Here is a 20,309-nt window from a genome sequence, read left to right on the forward strand (position 1 = left end):
ATACTGCCTCTCAGTCGACGTCTAGACAGGCAAAGCTGCCCTTCAGTCGACGTCCAGACAGGCAAGCTGCCTCTCAGTCGACTGGATCAGACAGACAAGCTTCCGCTCAGTCGACTCGATCAGACAGACAAGCTTCAGCTCAGTCGACTCAATCAGACAGGCAAGTTGCCACTCAGTCGACTCAATCAGACAGGCAAGTTGCCACTCAGTCGACTCAATCAGACAGGCAAGTTGCCACTCAGTCGACTCGCCCAGTGAGTGAATGTGTTTGGAGTGAGCAGGATTAAGTCAGGATTAACGTCACAGAAAGAATTGAAGAATAAAGATTGATACGAAGAATTGTATAAGCTCAATCACGAAACTCGATTATTGTCTAAACATCTGCAAAACGGACGCTCACCGCACATATCTGAAAGCATATACTAAACAACCGACAAAAAAATCATACTTAAACTACTATAGCATTTGCGCATATCATTCAACATCAATACAAGTCTCTGTTGTAACAATCAAGCTATAATAACTAGCACAATAATGCCTGCAACAACGTTTTGAGCATCAAAAATAGTCTTTACAAGTCTCCCGTGAACGATTCTTCCTGGTTTCCTATAACCCACTTACTATCTTCCTTAATAACTGACACGAGGCATTTCCTCGCAGTGACATCTCAAAGCTGGTCAGAGCTGGTCAGAGCTGATAAGAGCTGATCAGAGCTCATCAGAGCTGATCAGAGCTGGTCAGAGCTGGTCAGAGCTGGTCAGAGCTGCTCAGAGCTGATCAGAGCTGGTGGGATCTGACCAAACTGATCTTGCATCGCTAGGATGATAGGATTTAACCAGGGCGCCGCAAAGTGTTAGCTGCAATCAAGATGGCAATATGGATCACATCTCCACACACAGGCAGCTTTGCACGATAAAATATATACCTGCACCATCCTTTAGACAACCAAAAACTCACGGCATTGTATGGTTAGCCTCGATTTCTCTCTTTGCTTTCAGCCCGGAGCTAATCCAGCGACAAGTTCAGGAGAGGAGCCATAACATGGCTTTACCATGTCACATTCTTTGACGTTGCGACCTGTTTCCATTCCTAGAAAATTACTGCAAGGACTGGCTCAATTTACACTCATTGGGACCGCTTCACTTATAAAACTTTGAGTAATTTGAACGTAGGTTACCGGGTTCTCAAGCCTGTTTAAACCCCAAGCAGGTTTCTATACTCTCTTGTAAAATGCGGGCGTGGGCGACACACTGAACACACTTGCTTGAAGCAATCATTATGTACAGCCTGCTAGCCTCTCACGGCCAGACTAAGTTACACAAAATTACAAACATGGATTGCACAAGTCAGTCGCTCTTGAGTTATTAATTATTGTTGGCATTAACGGGACATGACTGGCACCGCTTCAAGAAATGATCTCATTAAGATACGAGATCCATCTCTCACACAAGCACGAGCCAACAAATGTACAGTTTGTTCAGCTACACCTACACAATAACTTTGGTGGTCTGGACGATACTGGAAGCCCTTTTGGAGACGAGCTTAACACATTATGTGTGGGCGCCTGAGAAACAATCGTAGAGCCTTGGAGTTCTTACGTTTTTGCTCTCAATTGCGCTTCAGGAGCGGAGAAATTAACAAACCGTAAGATAGAAATAACCAATGAAGAAAAATGAAATACTTCAAAAGAGCTCGACCACCAGTACCTCCACCCACTCTATCAGTCACTCAGTACATTTATAAGCGTATCGGTAACAATGTTAGATCCTTCTATCTAAAGAGCTAACAGAATCGAGTTAAAAGCGACACCACTACACAACGTAAGCATAGTTTGCTTCTCGCATCTCGAACCTCTTGCTTCTTATCTCGCAATGCAATATTTTCTGTTGTGTCGCAGGCCGTGATCGTCGTGAACAAAATTGTAGATGAAGGCGAACAACGGTCACGGAATCATCCAAGATCTCTTGGCTGCTTAACAAGAGGGCAACGTAGAGGCAAGACAAGATGCGCACATCGTTAGAAGTTTATAAAGCACAATAGCCTAAAGAAATCAGCCTCGCTTAATGCCAAAAGAGTCCCATTGTGGGAAAACTATAGCCGCATGACGTCAGGGAGAACGCCACTGACACTTCGCTAGGGAACATAATGCTACGCCACCAAGTCAGGTCGATCAGGACCATAAAGACTCTTGTATGAAGACACAAATCTCTGCGCGTCCACCCCAGCAGGAGGTGGAGGAGGCGGTGGCAATCTGTCCTCAAGGGTAGAGACCTGCCGCTGCCGCAGGTCGTTGGCTCTTCTGGAGGAGGGAGGTGCTGGAGCAGGAGGAACGTCCAGAGGTAAAGACATTGGAGAAGACAAAGGTATGGACATAGGGGGCGCTGGAGGAGGTGGTAGCATGGTAGGTAGTTGCATGGCCGCTGCTGCGCCGCCCGTTGCCACCGCCGACGCGGCGATGGCCGAAGCTGTCGGAGGAAAAGAGCTCATGCCGCCGCTGTCGGGCCGGCCCGCCGCCCCCAGGTGGGCCGCCTCCAGACTCAGCGATATTAACGACGGATCGTTCAGGCCGTTGGATTTGATCCTTCGCTGGAGGAGCATGGACGCGCGCTCGTTCTTGCGCTTCTGCAGCACGAGAGTGCGAGGGATGCATTAGGGTTGAGCATGTGAGTAGCCCTTAGGATGGCAATAAAAAATTCTTATATAACATAACAAACCATATCATAACTATTTGAAATAAAACGCCTGAAAAGTATTAACTTCATAAAACAAAATATATCAAATGATAGCGATACTACAGTGCAGTACAAAAAAAAACATGAATAGAACCAAAATAACCACTGACCTCTATATAGCCTCTCCACTTGTAGGCAGCTTGTCGAGCCAATTCAAGTCTTCTCTGCTTCTTGATCTGGTGTTTTTTGTACACAATTTCTATAATAATCAAACCAATTCCTATGCCAACCCCCGCGGCTACGAGGATAAACACCCCAGCCATGTTTTTGAGCCCCAGCGTGGCGGGCGCCTTGTCGCTCGTATCACAGTCGTCGTTGGGCGAGTGCAAGATCCATTTGTTATCGAGCTCCTCCATGTAGCCGCTCTCATGGAACTCCAAGACACATAACGTCACTCGATCCGCCCACGGTGAACCTTTTCTCAAGCCGATGCCGTAGCCTGAACGACCGAAAAGTTCGCCCGCCGTCACCAAATCGCAGTCTTGTGCTGCCTCGTATTCCAGCCTTGAGCTGTCCCAGATAAATGCCTTCAAGTCCCTGCACAAAAAAAAATGTAACTCAGTACTCACTGCAGTGAGTAACAGAGAGCGCATTTTCTCGTCGACGAAAACTTGAGGTCACGGACGGACAGACAGACAGACGGACATGGCGAGAACAATAGTGCATTTTTTCCATAAATGAAAAAATGCGCTAAAAATAGATCTCCTAGTTTTTGGCCAGTCGGACATCACGTTGTACGCTGAGCTTAGGTTTTACACGGTTCTTCCCGTAATAGATCTGGTCCAAATGTCCCCAACCCGGGCACATAAACATAAGAATGATGGGCTCGAAAATAATAATAGTTGTATTTAAAACTGAGTTCGGAGCAACCGTGGGTCGAGTCCAAAGTAATCGCGACATTTTCATGAGAAGATAATAGAAATAGAAAAAACTTCGTTTATGAGAGAAATATTCTAAAGTTTAAACAATTCAATCTCAAATCAATATAATAAATGAATATAAAACTAATCAGATGGCTCATTAGTTTTTAGGCACAGTAGCACTTTGAAGCAGCATATATATCACTCTTATACCGAAAGCATTAACCCTGATTATCAAACGAGAAGACCAAACGGGACCCAAAAACAATGTAGCCTCACCCTCTTTTGACAGCCTCAATGGCCTCATCAGCCGTGTCGTAGTTGTTGCCCTCCATGGTTCTGTACATGTTGCTGAGCTCCACTTGCCTTCTGAAGTACATGTCCACGGAGGAACCCTTGACCGTGGCGTACGTGAAGTTCTCCATGGGGTTACGTAACTGCACGTGAAAGGGAACGGTCACGGCTAGGGCATACGCTCAGTGATCGGTCCATGTATGTTACCGATACGCTTATGTTATTGTTATTGTTACCGATACGCTTATAAATGTACTGAGTGACTGATAGAGTGGGTGGAGGTACCGACCAATCGTGCACGAATGTGTAGAAAGTTATCGACGAGAGCAATAAATCGAGAAAAATAACAGAATTGCGGCTCACGATAAAGCGAACAGTCATTCTTCCGTCATTATTTACATTTTGGAATAATTATACAATTAAAGTATATTAAATTAAATTGAAATACAATATAATTAAAGTGTATTATATTATAATGTACTATTATTATATTATCCTAATACTATTACTAAAAAACTACTATTATTATATTCCTAAAAGTAAGACGAGATAAAAAATAAGGGAAGAACTGGATACAAATACGAAGTGGAAATCAATCTGTATGAAATCATACATACGAGTGTCAACATGAGTGTTGTTATGAAAAAAATATGTCCGATTTGTGTTCTGAAACTTCTTCATTTTTGGAAAACCTGCTCCTGAATTGAAACACACATGACACACTCCAGGACACATGACACACTTCAGGACACATGACACACTCCAGGACACATGACACACTCCAGGACACATGACACACTCCAGGACACATGACACCTGTCTCTTATACACATCTAGATGTGTATAAGAGACAGTGTTGCTGAGCTCCACTTGCCTTCTGAAGTACATGTCCACGGAGGAACCCTTGACCGTGGCGTACGTGAAGTTCTCCATGGGGTTACGTAACTGCGCGCGAAAGGAAACGGTCACGGCCAGAGCATATGCTCAGTGAAATCAGTATGGCATTGTCCAGATAGCAATGAGCAATGAACTTTTCCTAGTTAAGTGAGTCACCCTGACCCGGTTTTCCCAGGTAAATTGGTTTATCAGTGCTGCGTTTGATCTCTGCTCGTGCTTTGAGTAAGAAAATGTCACTATTTGTACATTATGATCGGACCGTCTCACTTTATCCGACCAATCGTGCATGAATGTGCAGAAAGTTATCCACGAGAACCACAAAACGAGAAAAATGCGGTTCATGATAAACGGAACGGTCGTTCTTCCATCATTATTTACTTTTTGGAATAAGTAATAAAATTAAGGTATATAATTGTCAGTACCTTGCTCGTTTTCTAAGCGAGATGTAACACGAGATAAAAAAATTATTAAATTTATGTGAAAAAGTGGATAAAATTATTAATGGAAATCAATCTGTAAAAAAACATACATGTGCAGGTCACCATGCATGTTGTTAGAAATATATATATTCGATTTGTATTCTAAAAAATTCTTCAGTATATAAGCCCCACTCCAGGATACGTGACTCGCTTCAAGATGCATACATGACCCACTTCAGGACACATGACACACTCCAGGACACATGACACACTTCAGGGCACATGACACACTCCAGGACACATGACACACTCCAGGACACATGCCACACTTCAGGATACATGACACACTTCAGGACACATGACACACTTCAGGACACATGACACACTTCAGGACACATGACACACTTCAGGACACATGAAGAGGGGAACGCTCACCTTCCCCAATGCCGCTGTTGAGGAGGACGCCCCAAGCGAACCACACGGCCGAGCTGAGGTTGAGGGCGTCTTCCTCCGCAGCCTCAGCGCCTGCCAGGCGATACCTGCGACAGGGTCAGGCGTCACGAGAAGAAATAGCGACATAAGATGAAAAAAATGAAAGACAAACGAAAAAAGAAACGACAAACGAAGAAAAAGAAAAAGGGTAACGACATACGACAAGAAAAAACGAAAAAAAATAAGATAAAAGATAAAAAATTAAGGACAAACGAGAAAAGGAGGGACAAACGAAGAAAAAAACGAAAAAGTAACGACATACGGCAAAAAAAAAGGAAAAATGTAACGCTAAATGTTCTCGCTTACTAGTGAGATTTATATCATAAAAAATCTACTTGTAGCAATTTTTACACAAAGTCATGTTGCCCGTTTTAAGATTTTCATCTCCCCACAAGGAATTTGTAATTTGTTTGACGACTAGGAAAAGCAAGTTAATCTCTACGAAGAACAAGCACTATCGTCATCATCTGAAAGAATGAGAAATTGAGAAAAATCGACTTCGCCTGGCAAAAACCAAAAAAATGAAACAAACGAAACAGTTCAGAGAATTTGTTGCATTAAATAACAAAATAACAACCTCGAAGAAGAAGCAGAAAGTCTTAATGGTAAAGCCTCACCTCCCAAACGGACTGAAGCGGTCGAGTAAGTAGAGTACCACGGCAACCACATGCACGGATACCATAACCAGGATCCATAACGTGTTTCTGAACGGTTGTAAGAACGACACGAGCGTCGACAATCTTGGTTGCTGTGGGTAGAAAAATAAGATAGTTTCACAGGTTAGATTGAATGAAGTTGTCACGCAGTAATTCATCAATTTTGATATAATGTTCGCCGATGAATAAATGGAGAGGTATTCAAACTTTATTTATAGTAGGTATAGTATCGTCATGCTACACTTATGCAATCGAAACATTTGTTTCAAAAGTGAGCTTAGTAAGAATCTGCTGCCTAGATGTTTAGTTACCCTACAGTAGAAGTTAAATGACGTCACAACGACATTAGTGGTCTCAAAAACATTTTCATGAAAAATATGCTAAAAATTTTAAGCCATTTCCATTGCATTATGTTGTAGGTTAATTTGTTTTTCAAGCCGACAAATGGGGGTAATATTGCTAGTATAAAAGAGTTAATATTTGAAAAGCAAGTCGCCTATTCACTCATGGATGGTTAGTTCTCAAGGAATGTCACTTGCAGCCACCGTGAACAAAATTTTTCTTGAGGGTGGACTCTCACTTATGTCTGACGTCTTCAACACATCTTCCTCTCGTGGATGGTCACTTTCAGATAGCTGATCTCCATAGAACTAAAACTCCCCTTTACGTTGTTTCCATAGAAATAGTTATAGTGGCATCAGTGTTGAATAGGCCAAATTTGGCTGGTCGCCGATTCTCGATATAGCAGAATTCTTACAGGTTCCTGGGTTTCGAGCCTGCAACTCACTGCTTCAATCTTGCTGTTTTCAACCACCCATCCACCTAGTCGATTCTGACCAGAGCTGTCACATGAAACGGGAATCGAACCCGCACCTCACTGCACGTACTCTACTGCAACCACTGGATCTAACACGCTAATGATGAGAATAATGATTCCTGGGATCATCATTCCCTGATAATAACACATACAACACACCTTTTTCTCTAGGATGGTCACTCCCTGATATTTGAAGGGCTTCGAGAACTCGATGACTTGGTCGCGCTCTGGGTTGATGGTGAGAGGCGCCACTATCATGTCAGCGCCGTGTGTCTGGTTTACGAGTTCGCCGATCAAACCCGTCCACTCTTTCTTGGCTGTAATTGCGTCTTAATAAGTCATAATGGATTGGAATTTCTGTTCTTTTGCTATTCAATTTGGAATTGTTCTTTACTCGAAGCTCACATTTTAACAGTAAAACAGGCTTTGGTCGAGTTGAAACTTCTAACGACATGTGGAAATCGCAGTTTTCCTTGAAGCACCGCCAATCTTAATATAACTACAATTAGAAATTAAAATTTCTATAAGTGAACGTATAACAAAATTTTTGAAGTTTCCTAAAATGAACGTAATTTGATCAACACATTTTGAATAACTCTAAAGCAGCCAAAGCAAAAGTATTTCCAACCCATCAGAATGCACCGCGTACTCACTCGAGTTCTCCTTCATGACGAGAGAACCGAATTCCCCGTCAGGGCTGAGCGCGAGCTCGAAGGTGAAGTTAATTTTCTGCGAGAGTTTAATGAGGAGGTCGATGCAGTAGCCGCTACAGCAAAATAGCTTGTCCACGTCGCCTGTGGTGTTGAACCATGGACAAGGAACGTTGCCATCACCCATGCATTCCGCGGGGCTGTTGATTGGTTTCGTGATCACGAAGGGTTTCTCGTGGATTGTTAAAACCTGGGAACCGGAAGGTACAACTTAGAGACGATCAATTAGATTCCTTTCGATTAACAGGGAAAATATTTTTGGCAACATCCGCTAAACAAACCTCGTATACAAATTACAGGTTACCATTACCGAAGTTCAATTTAGTGACGTATCTGATATTAAGTGTAGTTAAGGCTAATTGTCCTCGGTCTAACAGTACAAACAAAATGATATTTAAGTCGACCTGTCAGGAAGAACTTCACACAAAATGTGAGTAGGAGTAAAGTACATGAGCTTGGTAGGTATCATGTTTCTCACCTTGAGCTTGGTAGGTATCACGTATCTCACCTTGAGCTTGGTAGGTATCATGTATCTCACCTTGAGCTTGGTAGGTATCATGTATCTCACCTTGAGCTTGGTAGGTATCATGTTTCTCACCTTGAGCTTGGTAGGTATCATGTTTCTCACCTTGAGCTTGGTAGGTATCATGTATCTCACCTTGAGCTTGGTAGGTATCATGTATCTCACCTTGAGCTTGGTAGGTATCATGTAGCCTTGTGGCTTGACAGACGTGTTGCCAGGCCAGATGATGGCGCTCACATCTACGTCGAGTGTCATGGATTTCTCGGTCTGTAAATGATACAAATGGAACTTGTCTAGAGAGTCTGGAACTTGCTCAATGATAAATAGCGCGTAAAAGGAATGTTTTTCTCGTGTACGTTTTACAAAATGGAGCCTGTTTTTAACATCCATAATCATTAATAGCAGCCTGAGTCTCATCCTTATTCCATGCGAAGAAGATGAAGAATTTTTTGCGGATAGAAAAGCAAAAAATTAAGAAAAAGTTCCGAATTACGGTAGATTTGACGGAATTTCGCCGCAAATTTTTTAGTAGGAAATTTTTAGAAGTCGTAGTGGTAGGGAACACCACTGAGACTTCTAAAGATATTATGTGAATTAAAGCTTGGGAAAACTTAAACCCTGAAGATGGAAAGTCAGCTACTTTTCTGTAAGAAAAACTGAAATGAAATTCACGGAACATAGTTATAGTTTTTTTTAAAGAAGCAAAACAATCCATTTATCTTAAACGACACCATAAGATTAAAATGAGCAATTTCTCCCATCATTACTTACTTTTCTGTAGCTAAATACCCACTATACACAATATTATCAATAAGCGTCAAGAGCTCTTTGGGTGGTGAATATAACAACTCAAGACAAAAAAATCTTCGGTGAAAGACATCATTCAAGCATGTTACCAGAAGCGAATAATATCAACGCGACAGCATGCAGATCTAGCCTCCCTGGTACGGCCAGCGGGGTAAAATGAGCAATTCAGGGTAAAATGAGCAATTCAGGGTAAAATGAGCAATTCAGGGTAAAATGAGCAATTCAGGGTAAAATGAGCAAGCATTCAAACAGGCAGGGTATCTCTTCAAACAAGTCAAGCCCTCAACCGATTATAAATAAGCATGCAAATAATTCAGATGCATAATTGAGGACAGGCTAATTTATGGCTCCAGCAATAGACAATTCTTTACCAATTTATTTTTTACGACAACTGTACTTCAAGACGCTCCTATGCTGGGTTAGCCTCAATAATGACAATAATAATTTGTCCCTTACAAAGAATGAGATTAATATTGTATAAATCCAATGTAATAATCATAATTTCCTGCTAACGGCCGAAGTCACCCCGGCGGCCGAAGTCACCCCAGTTGACGGCATGTGATACTCCACCTATACATCAATACCAACATGTCGACCAATCCTCATTGAAAAAAAATAAGCTTTGGAGTTTCGTAATTTTACCATTTGTTGTAGTATTACTCTTCATGAATGAAGCACTAGGTATTCGATGCTTGAATTGACGCACTCAGAATAATAATAATAATTTTTATCGAAGTTCAGGTAACACATAATTGAATATGAGCATGATGCCGCTAGAAATGTTAAAGAAATTAGTATAGGTTGGCAAAATTTTTTCTTAAAGCAGGTCATTGAAGACCAGAGAATTTGTTTTATTTACAATATTCTTATTAGTTTTTCAATATACCGATAACTATTTTTTGTTTGCACTGGTAAGCTGAAAATCAGGATACAGATGGACATTTTTAATTCGTTAACAACGTTTCGAATGTATCAATTATTCAATATTATTCATTATTTTTAGAGCTTAGTCATTTATTGTTAACATTATTGCAACTCAGGTACATCATTGACACGATGATTTAGTTAAATAGAGTTATTTTGAACAAGATAATGCCAAAACCTTCAAGATAAGAACTATATCAATGTAGTCAATCTACGCAATCACATCACCGGGCGTTCCTGCAACTCTTTCGCTTCCTCAGAGTATAAAGTTTCTGAGAATTTGAGGTCGTTATTTTCTGAGAGTATAATGGTAATGGATAAAAAAATACCAAAATTTATGGCCGTATGCCGCTGCAGGGACTTTGTCCAATGTCCAGGCGAGTCGTCCAAGTCTCTTGTACTCGACGTCCATCGACGCCAGACACCGTGCAGCGTAAATCGCTTCAATTAAAATTTAAAAAATTTAATCTCGTATTGTTTTCATTCCCTGTTTCAATAAAACGTCAATTAATTGAATTAAATATTGTTGTTATTATTAAATTTTTTGAGCTATGAACAAGTAGATGATCATTAATAAACTTCTGGTTTTGAGAAAAGTGGCCACAAAAGTTTACGATGCATGGAGACATTTTTTTTCGCTTGTCTTGAATGGAATTTGATTGGAGCTTTAAAGAATAAATATACTCGAGAAATGATTTACGAGTGGATCTCTGAATTATAAAACTTGTTTGTTTGCATGACTTTTAAGGGCATCCAACGATATCGTACATACGTATGTCGCTGAATAACCTTAATTACTTTCACTTAATTACACTCTTCGTAACAATTGTCAATCAAGAAAAACACGAAGAACATCACTCGTTAATTAGCTAGCACGCGGTTTATTAAATATTCATTAATATCTCATTTTCTTACTGAATTAACTTTTTTATATATTAAGGTACAAATTCGAGTGGCATGTAATTAATTGGAACGGTTTATGAGAGGCAAAGTATTTTTGATCAACGGGGCTGCAACTGTATAGCGGTAAGACACAGGCTCTTGAAACTCGACCTCGGGTGTGACTTCAAATGGAAACAAGTCTCATTTCCTCTCATTGGACAGGGCAATTCCTAGACTGGTGTTAGTTAAGCGTTATTACAATATAATATTTATAACGACATATATATTTTATGATATATATTATAATAACAATTTCCCGCATGTGGAGTTAAGACGAAAATTCACAAAAGTTAGTCGGTCAAATTTGTTTTGGTTCAGTTAGTCAGACAGATCAACGGGCATTTAATGTAAGTTAGCTGAAAAGAAACGCTGGTCAGGCAAATATATCGTTATCTGCAAGCCATGCATGGCCAGCGAAGATGCGTCTAAGTCTTCAACAAAAGGCAAGACAAGCCCTCAGCGTTAGAGGGTCGTTATTACCTCGGCGCCCTCGCCTTCCTTGGTCGGATCACGGCTGCGGCTGCGCCATCTCTCACTGCCAGGCTATTAGGAACAGGAGATACATCTTCCTTACTCATCTTTCTTAATCATGTTCATTACTCGTGTTTCTTAATCATGTTCATTACTCGTGTCTCTTACTCATGTTCTTACTCATGTTTCTTAATCATGTTCATTACTCGTATTTCTTACTCATCATTCTTATTCATATTTCTTAATCATGTTCATTACTCGTGTTTCTTACTCATCATTCTTACTCATGTTCATTGCTCATGTTTCTTACTCCTGTTCTTACTCGTGTTTCTTGCGCATGTTCTTACTAATATTCTTACTCGAGTTTCTTACTCGTGTTTCTTACTAATATTCATTAAACACGAAACGGTAGTCAAATCATCATGATGGTACCACAAAAAAGGAAATGGATATGATGTAATCGAGATTTTTGACGAATTCTCTTATTTAAAAAAAAAACATTTTCTGGAGTTTTGGTCCACCATGAGAAGAACTCAAAATATTTTCATGAAGGATAACGCTAGCGACTGAAGGTTACCAGAAAATAACTGCACTTCTGGTCTTAGTAGATAGTAGAGCGGTCAGTGTATACTCAGAAAAATGTATGCCTCATAATGTCCAAATAGCCACACACTTTATCACTCACAACAATAGCAGAGAGCGGACCAAGCACTGAGCCGGTTCAAACTGTGCAATGAAAAAAATTCTAGAAACTCAATATAAACATAAATAATGCCCAAATTTTATATAACCATGTCCCACTCAAAGGCAAAGAGTGTAATATTATTTGACAAAGTACCCTTCATTCCCCTGAGTGTACCGTCCAATTATTAGAAACTTTATGCGCCGACTTTAGCCAAGAAGCTCATTAAATGACTGAACTATGGCCAGCCTTCAATCTCAGTTAATCAGTTGTGCAATAATGCTAAGTCAGCTTATCAGTTATCATATCTTGCAGTTATCGATTAAGAGCGAAATTTTTCTACATGTCTTTCGACGAAGTTTACGATCAGTTAATTTTTATGATGCCTCAATGATTCATAATTGGTTTAATTTTAGGTCACTGCATTTATGAATCGATGAAATTTAATGCAGTGTAGCAGTTTTTATCGCAATAATAAATAAATTAAAAGTTTTAGGTGGAGTTGGGAAATGAAACTTGGGGCTTATGAAGATGAACCTAAATGTTAATGAATTTAACGTCAATGTCCTTTTTATCGATCATAATTAAAATTTCTTCCACTGAAACTTATTATGAGTGAAATTAAAATATTCGTGTTCCATGAATTACAAATAACAAATGAACACAGACTAAACAGATCTACACATTTAAACATCAGGGTGAACAATTCTCGCTATACATTGTGCACATAAACACATGAAACGAATAGATCAAATAGTAAAAGAGAAGGAAAAATTTTATTCAGCGCGGAAATCTTAATTTTCTTAGCAAGNATCTTTAGGCAATCACTAAGCTTGTACTTTTTTAGGCAATCTTTAGGCAATCACCAAGCTTGTACTTTTTTAGGCAATCTTTAGGCAATCACTAAGCTTGTGATATTTAGGCAATCTTTAGGCAATCACTAAGCTTGTGATATTTAGGCAATCTTTAGACAATCACCAAGATTGGCTTTCTTACGAACTTAAACGATAGCCATATAATTAACGTATAGTTTACAACCACCGTATAACAAACGCATATACCGTCATCAATATTGAAGACACATGACAAGGACGAGACTACAAAGCGAAGCAAGCAAGACAAACACGATACGAACGATTAGTACAGCGAAGACGATAACATGGATGAATGATAACACAGAGTGGGAGATAAGGATGATAAAGGGCAACGCGGTAAGGAGAAACTTTGGAGATGAAAAAGTGGGATTTATCACTTATTTATCAAGGTTTTTTACGAGATTTTTACGAGAGGTTGGAAACACCAACATTGAGAAGCGGTTAGGGACATCAAAGTAAAGGTGAGTAAATGTTCGTCGCGTAGAAAATATTTAGTAGATATTCATACAATCCTCATTGAATTATTCGTGTACAGCAAAGTAAATTGATGTCCTTTCTAATAAATACATCATTTCTTATAGTAAAAAATTCATTAGTATCTTATAGGCGCTTTGAAACCGCCTGCGTGAAACGAAGCACAATATACAAAGACTACACACAGGTAAGTCCGCCCCTGAAATATTCAGCCTAACGTACTACCCAATATGACAACCTTACGCCGCCCCTACCAACATCGACGCAACGTAAGGTCAAAATAGAACGCTAATGCAGATCACCTGCTCTCTAAAAAAATGTGTGTGTCATACTGCCCAAATGGACAGTATCCAACACTCTTTGTACTTTCATTAACGCGCCTTTCTCCCAAGCTATACTGGATCTGATTGACCCACAAAAAGCAAAAATAGAATTTGCTATTCGTACGATGATGTTCTACTTATTTCTTTGCGTGTGAATATTGAAGACATAGAATCGAAAGCGTTTAGAAAGAGTCCGGCCAACACCCCTAACAAAATTTAGAGTCGCCCCAGCTTCTGGTAATCCAAATCAGAAGCTGCCGCGTCTGTAAATTTTCACTGGGACGTTACTGACACCTTTAATTTATATTGCTAAACATTACAGCTAATGGTGCCAAGTCGGAGTTATGGACTGCCCTTAGTTTTGATTTGTCTGTAGTTCTTCAAACAAAAAGAGTGACCGGAACACATAAAATGCATGATATGTTCATGATCTAGCAACCGTGAGCTGCTCATTGCCGTAAGTGACACGCATACTAGTGACTAATATTTATTGCATTTTCCATACCTTCTCATTCAACCTAATTAGGCTAATAATAAATAATTACCTATCACCTCTTACATTATCTAATGACGCATGCTTATTACCCCGTATACCAACGAAGCACCTTATTACCCCATATACCCACGACGCACCATATTACCCCATATACCCACGACGCACCATATTACCCCATATACCCACGACGCACCATATTACCCCATATACCCACGGCGCACCATATTACCCCATATACCAACAAGGCACCATATTACCCCATATACCAACGACGCACCATATTACCCCATATACCCACGGCGCACCATATTATCCCATATACCCACGGCGCACCATATTACCCCATATACCAACGACGCACCATATTACCCCATATACCCAAGGCGCACCATATCATCCCATATACCCACGACGCACCATATTACCCCATATACCCACGGCGCACCATATTACCNTAGCTCCACGTACCTACATACTTCTAAATCCACGTACCTACATACTTCTAGCTCCACGTACCTACATACTTCTAAATCCACGTACCTACATACTTATAGCTCCACGTACCTACATACTTATAGCTCCACGTATCCTCATACTTCTAGATCCATGTACCTACATACTTCTAGCTGCATGTACCTACATACTTATAGCTACACGTACCTACATACTTCTAGCTACACGTACCGTGCACGGTCAACACGTATCTGAGGACATATCATATAATCACTTAAGACACGTGCTACTAAAAACTTTATTAACCTATATTTTTAAGTGAAAAAAATTCCCAATAAATATTTATTCCAGATTAAAGGTTTCGGATGGTATTTACATAACTGACACCTATTGGTTATATATATTTTATAAAGTGCGTGGAAGAAATAAGTGGAGCCTTTTATTTTAACAGATATCGCTTGTGAGAAAATAAAGGTGCATATCATTCGTAATGAATCTTATCAATGAATGATAAATTATCATCTATATTAACATCATATAACTTTATTGCATTAGTAGTTACAAAGATCGCTAAATATAATAAAAATATAGTATTCCAAACGCAGGTTGCGGCTAATTAAAGACAATTTGATGTTGATCGAAACATATTTGAATCATGCACTTGGAATGTTAACAAAGCAAAGCAATTTTTCAACGAATTTTCATTGTTAAATGGAAATTCTCGTGCCAATGATGGTCAACTACGAGCCTCTTGGACGTCCGTCTCAAGCAGGTACACACCAGCCAACATTTAAATTAAAATTCGATTGACCATTAAAATAAATAGGGACGTTTTTGTTGACTAACAAATTAATTATTAAACTAATTAGGCACGTTTTTGTTGACTTACACACTAATTAATTAAGTAAATAGACACTTTATAGTTGACTTACAAATTAATTGTTTCAGTAGATACGCACGTTTTTGTTGATTAACAAATTAATTATTAAACTAAATAAGCACGTTCATGTTGACTTACAAACTATCGGTGATGTGAGCGTCCTGGTTAGACGCGTTGACGAGCTTGAGGCCCACGGTGCCCACGGGCACGCCCTTGCTGGAGAGCGCCTGCTCGGTGACTATCCACACGTACCCCTGGCCGGTCATGTTGAAGTAGGACGCGTCGTGGAAGATCTTAGCGGCGTCTTGCTTGCTGAAGGGGAAAATAAATTTTATTGGAGGAAAAAGTGAACAATTTTGCTTTGGGAATTTTTCAAATAGTGTTAATTTTTTTCATGGGACGCGTCGTGGAAGATCTTAGCGGCGTCTTGCTTGCTGAAGGGGAAAATAAATTTTATTAGAAGCCTAAGTGAAAAAATTTGATTTGGGAATTTTTCAAATAGTGTTAATTTTTTTCATAGGACGCGTCGTGGAAGATCTTAGCGACGTCTTGCTTGCTGCGGGTGAAAATAAATTTTATTCGAGGAAAAAGTGAAAAATTTTGCTTTGGGAATTTTTCAAATAGTGTTAATTTTTTTCATTGGACGCGTCGTGGAAGATCTTCGCGACGTCTTGCTTGCTGCGGGTGAAAATAAATTTTATTGGAGGAAAAAGTGAAAAATTTTGCTTTGGGAATTTTTCAAATAGTGTTAATTTTTTCATATTAGCAAAATTTCAAATAGTGCTAATTATTTTAAATTAGCAAAATTTCAAATTGTGCTCATTTTTCAGATTAGCAAAAATTCAAATAGTGCTAATGTAATAATTTTTTTCAAATAGTGAATAATTTGCAGAGGATGAAGAGAATAATTATCAGTGACGCAAGTCAATAATTTACTAAAGAGGTACTAAATTCATTGATAACAACTCGCAACACCCAATTAAACACAAAACGAAATAATCATAACAAACTTAGGAGCTTAGCATATACTGTAATCAACAGCCTGAGTCTCATCCTTATTCCATGCGAAGAAGATGAAAAATTTTTCGCGGAAAAACTAAGAAAAAGTTCCAAATTGCGGTAAATTTGACGGAATTTCCCCGAAAATTTTTTAGTAAGAAAATTTTTTTAGAAGTTGCAGTGGTAGGGAATACCACTGACACTTCTAAAGATATGATGTGAATGAAAGATTGAGAAAACTGAAACCCTGCAGATGCAAGTCGGCTATTTTGCTGTAAGAAAAATTGAAATTAAATTCACGGAACATAGTTTTAGCTTTTTCATAAAAAATATACGTAACTCAGTACTGACTGCAGTGACTGAAAGAGTGCGCATTTTCTCGTCCGTCCGTGACGTGAAGTCACGGACGGACGTTACGGACGGACATGACGAGCACAATAGCTCTTTTTTTTCATAAATGAGAAAATGCGCTAAAAAGCCAATAAATAACTTTCTCTTAAACAACAGCATAAGATTAAAATGAGCAATTTCTCCCATCATGACTTACTCTTCTGCAACTAAATAGCCAGCAGAAACAATATTATCAATAAGCGTCAGGAGCTCTTTGGGTGGTGAATATAAGAACTCGGGACAATACAATTTTTCAAGGCAAAACTTTTCAAGCATGTTTACAAGAAGCTTATAATATCAACGCGACGGCATGCAAATCTAGCCTCCCATGCAATTCAGGGTAAAATGAGTAAGCATTCAACTAGGCAGGGTAACTCTTCAAACAAGTCAAGCCATCAACTGATTATAAATAAGCATGCAAATTATTCAGCTGCGTAATTTAGGACAAGCTAGTTTGCAATTGCCCAACCAACTTGACTTCAAGACACGTCTATGTTGGGTTAGCCTCAATAATGACAATAATAATTATTATGCTGCAATGAATGAGATTTATATTGTATAAATGCAATGCAGTTATCATAATTTCCTGCTGCAAATTAGCCAAAATATTTCCATGTTACGATGTCGATTTTGACCAGACATTTTTGTTGCAGAGGAAAAAAGGTTTAATTACTGTTTTTCTCTACGCAAATCAAAAGTATGCCTATACGATATGCAGCATGTAAACTATGTACATTTGCATTCGCTAGGTAGAAAGAAAATAAAGTTGCACACATTTTTTAAAAACATGCTAATGGCCTCCCAACAGGCAAATGACGTCGAAACAATAATACTCAATTTGATTCATCGAAAAACCATAAATTCAACGTCAGATGTCTGGTGGGCAATAGAGGTGTCCAATGTAAGGTCCATGCAAAATTTAATCAAACTGAATTTCAAAAAATCAACAGCAAGTTTTCAATCGCCTCGTAGAGATCTTGCCACCATAATAAATTGGATGAAAAATATATGGGTGCAATGAATAAACGATTATTTCTAACGCACCATACGATACATAAATTCATCCTACATCAGTCAGTGGTGTGCAAAGCACAGATAGGCCCAGTTGGTCTTTACCAGAGAAGTCTTTGTCAAATTGAAAAAAATAATGAAACAAGTTAACTTGAACATATACGCTTCACGAATTTGATTAGAGGCTTACCAGCTTATCAGTTCTCCTATTGAACTGCTGGATTAACTTTGGCCGTTGGTTTCTGAGTTCGCGACTTTGCTATAAAATTAGTTCATTGCTGGCATTGAGAATATGAACAAAACATTAAGAACATGGCGTGAACACGGCCTCGAATTCGCCATGTGATACTCCACCTACATCAATACCAACATGTCGACCAATCCTCATTGAAAAAAAATAAGCTTTGGAGTTTCGTAATTTTACCATTTGTTGTAGTATTACTCTTCATGAATGAAGCACTAGATATTCAATACTTGAACTTATACGCACTCAAAATCAATAATAATAATAATAATAATAATAATTTTTTTATCGAAGTTCAGGTAACACATCATTGAATATGAGCATGATGCCGCTAGAAATGTTAAAGAAATTAGTATAAGTTGGTAAAATTTGTTCTTTAAGCAGGTCATTGAAGACCAGAGAATTTGTTTTATTTGCAATATTCTTATTAGTTTTTCAATATACCGATAAATATTTTTTGTTTGCACTGGTAAGCTGAAAATCAGGATACGGATGGACATTTTTATTTCGTTAACAACGTTTCGAATGTATCAATTATTCAATAATATTCATTATTTTTAGAGCTCAGTCATTTATTGTTAACATTAATGCAACTCAGGTACAGCATTGACCCGATGATTTACTTAAATAGAGTAATTGTAAACAAGATAATTTCAAAACCTTCAAGATAAAAACTGTAATCTCAATGTAGTCAATCTACGCAATCACATCACCGGGCGTTCCAGCAACTCTTTCGTTTCCTCAGAGTATAAAGTTCCTGAGAATTTGATGTTATTTTCATGCAGAGAGTATAATGAAGATGGATAAAAAATACCGAAATTGATGGCCCTATGCCGCTGCAGGAATATTGTCCAATGTCCAGGGGCCATACTTTCAAAACTCGCTAAGTTAACGTAAGTACTTACGCTCTATTTTCTTGTTTATGATTGGTGGATTTTGCTTGAATGACCGTCAATGATTGGCTGATGAACTTACGATCTCTTAACTTTTTTTGAAAGTATAGGCCCGGGGCTGCGACTGTAGCGGCATGAACAACTTAAAGGCAAAGGCTCCTGAAACTCGACCTCGGGTGTGACTTCCAATGGCAACAAGTCTCATTTCCTCTCATTGACCAGGACAATTCCTAGACTGGTGTTAGTTAAGCGTTATTACAATATAATATTTATAACGACATATATATTTTATGATATATATTATAACAATAATTTCCCGCACGTGGAGTAAGGACGAAAATTCATCGAAGTTTGTCTGTCAAGTTTGTTTTAGTTCAGTTAGTCAGATAGATCAACGAGCATTTAATGTAAGTTAGCTGAAAAGAAACGCTGGTCAGGCAAATATATCGTTATCTGCAAGCCATGCATGGCCAGCGAAGATGCGTCTAAGACTTCAACAAAAGGCAAGACAAGCCCTCAGCGTTAGAGGGTCGTTACCTCGGCGCCCTCGCCTTCCTTGGTCGGATCACGGCTGCGGCTGCGCCATCTCTCACTGCCAGGCTATTAGGAACATGAGATACATCTTTCTTACTCATCTTTCTTAATCATGCTTCTTACTCATGTTTCTTACTCATGTTCATTGCTCATGTTTCTTACTCATGTTTTTTACTCATGTTTCTTACTCATGTTTCTTAATCATGTTTCTTATCGTGTTTCTTACTCATGTTCATTGCTCATGTTTCTTACTCGTGTTTTTTACTCATGTTTCTTACTCATGTTCATTGCTCATGTTTCTTACTCATGTTTTTTACTCATGTTCATTACTCATCTTTCTTAATCATGCTTCTTACTCATGTTTCTTAATCATGTTCATTACTCATGTTTCTTACTTATCATTCTTACTCATGTTTCTTAATCATGTTCATTACTCGTGTTTCTTACTCATCATTCTTACTCATGTTTCTTAATCATGTTCATTACTCGTGTTTCTTACTCATCATTCTTA

General features: G+C 38.9%; 1 protein-coding gene across 1 annotated transcript in view; it reads right to left on the reverse strand.

The window, feature by feature from the left end:
- Positions 1-748: 748 nt before the first annotated feature.
- Positions 749-20,309, reverse strand: part of LOC108668613 (glutamate [NMDA] receptor subunit 1) — a 29,142-nt gene continuing 9,581 nt past the window's right edge. Inside the window, exons 9-17 of the mRNA XM_047880004.1 lie at positions 8,566-8,667; positions 7,821-8,067; positions 7,327-7,484; positions 6,312-6,442; positions 5,618-5,741; positions 4,667-4,831; positions 3,872-4,029; positions 2,843-3,269; positions 749-2,622 (exon numbers count right to left, since the gene is read on the reverse strand). Of these exons, the coding sequence (XP_047735960.1) occupies positions 2,149-2,622; positions 2,843-3,269; positions 3,872-4,029; positions 4,667-4,831; positions 5,618-5,741; positions 6,312-6,442; positions 7,327-7,484; positions 7,821-8,067; positions 8,566-8,667 (1,986 nt within the window). The 3' untranslated portion in view covers positions 749-2,148. The remainder of the gene's footprint in view (positions 2,623-2,842; positions 3,270-3,871; positions 4,030-4,666; positions 4,832-5,617; positions 5,742-6,311; positions 6,443-7,326; positions 7,485-7,820; positions 8,068-8,565; positions 8,668-20,309) is intronic.

The sequence above is a fragment of the Hyalella azteca genome, unplaced genomic scaffold (assembly GCF_000764305.2).
Source record: "Hyalella azteca isolate HAZT.00-mixed unplaced genomic scaffold, Hazt_2.0.2 contig4407, whole genome shotgun sequence".
In the NCBI taxonomy this organism is placed as follows: Eukaryota; Metazoa; Arthropoda; class Malacostraca; order Amphipoda; family Hyalellidae; genus Hyalella; species Hyalella azteca.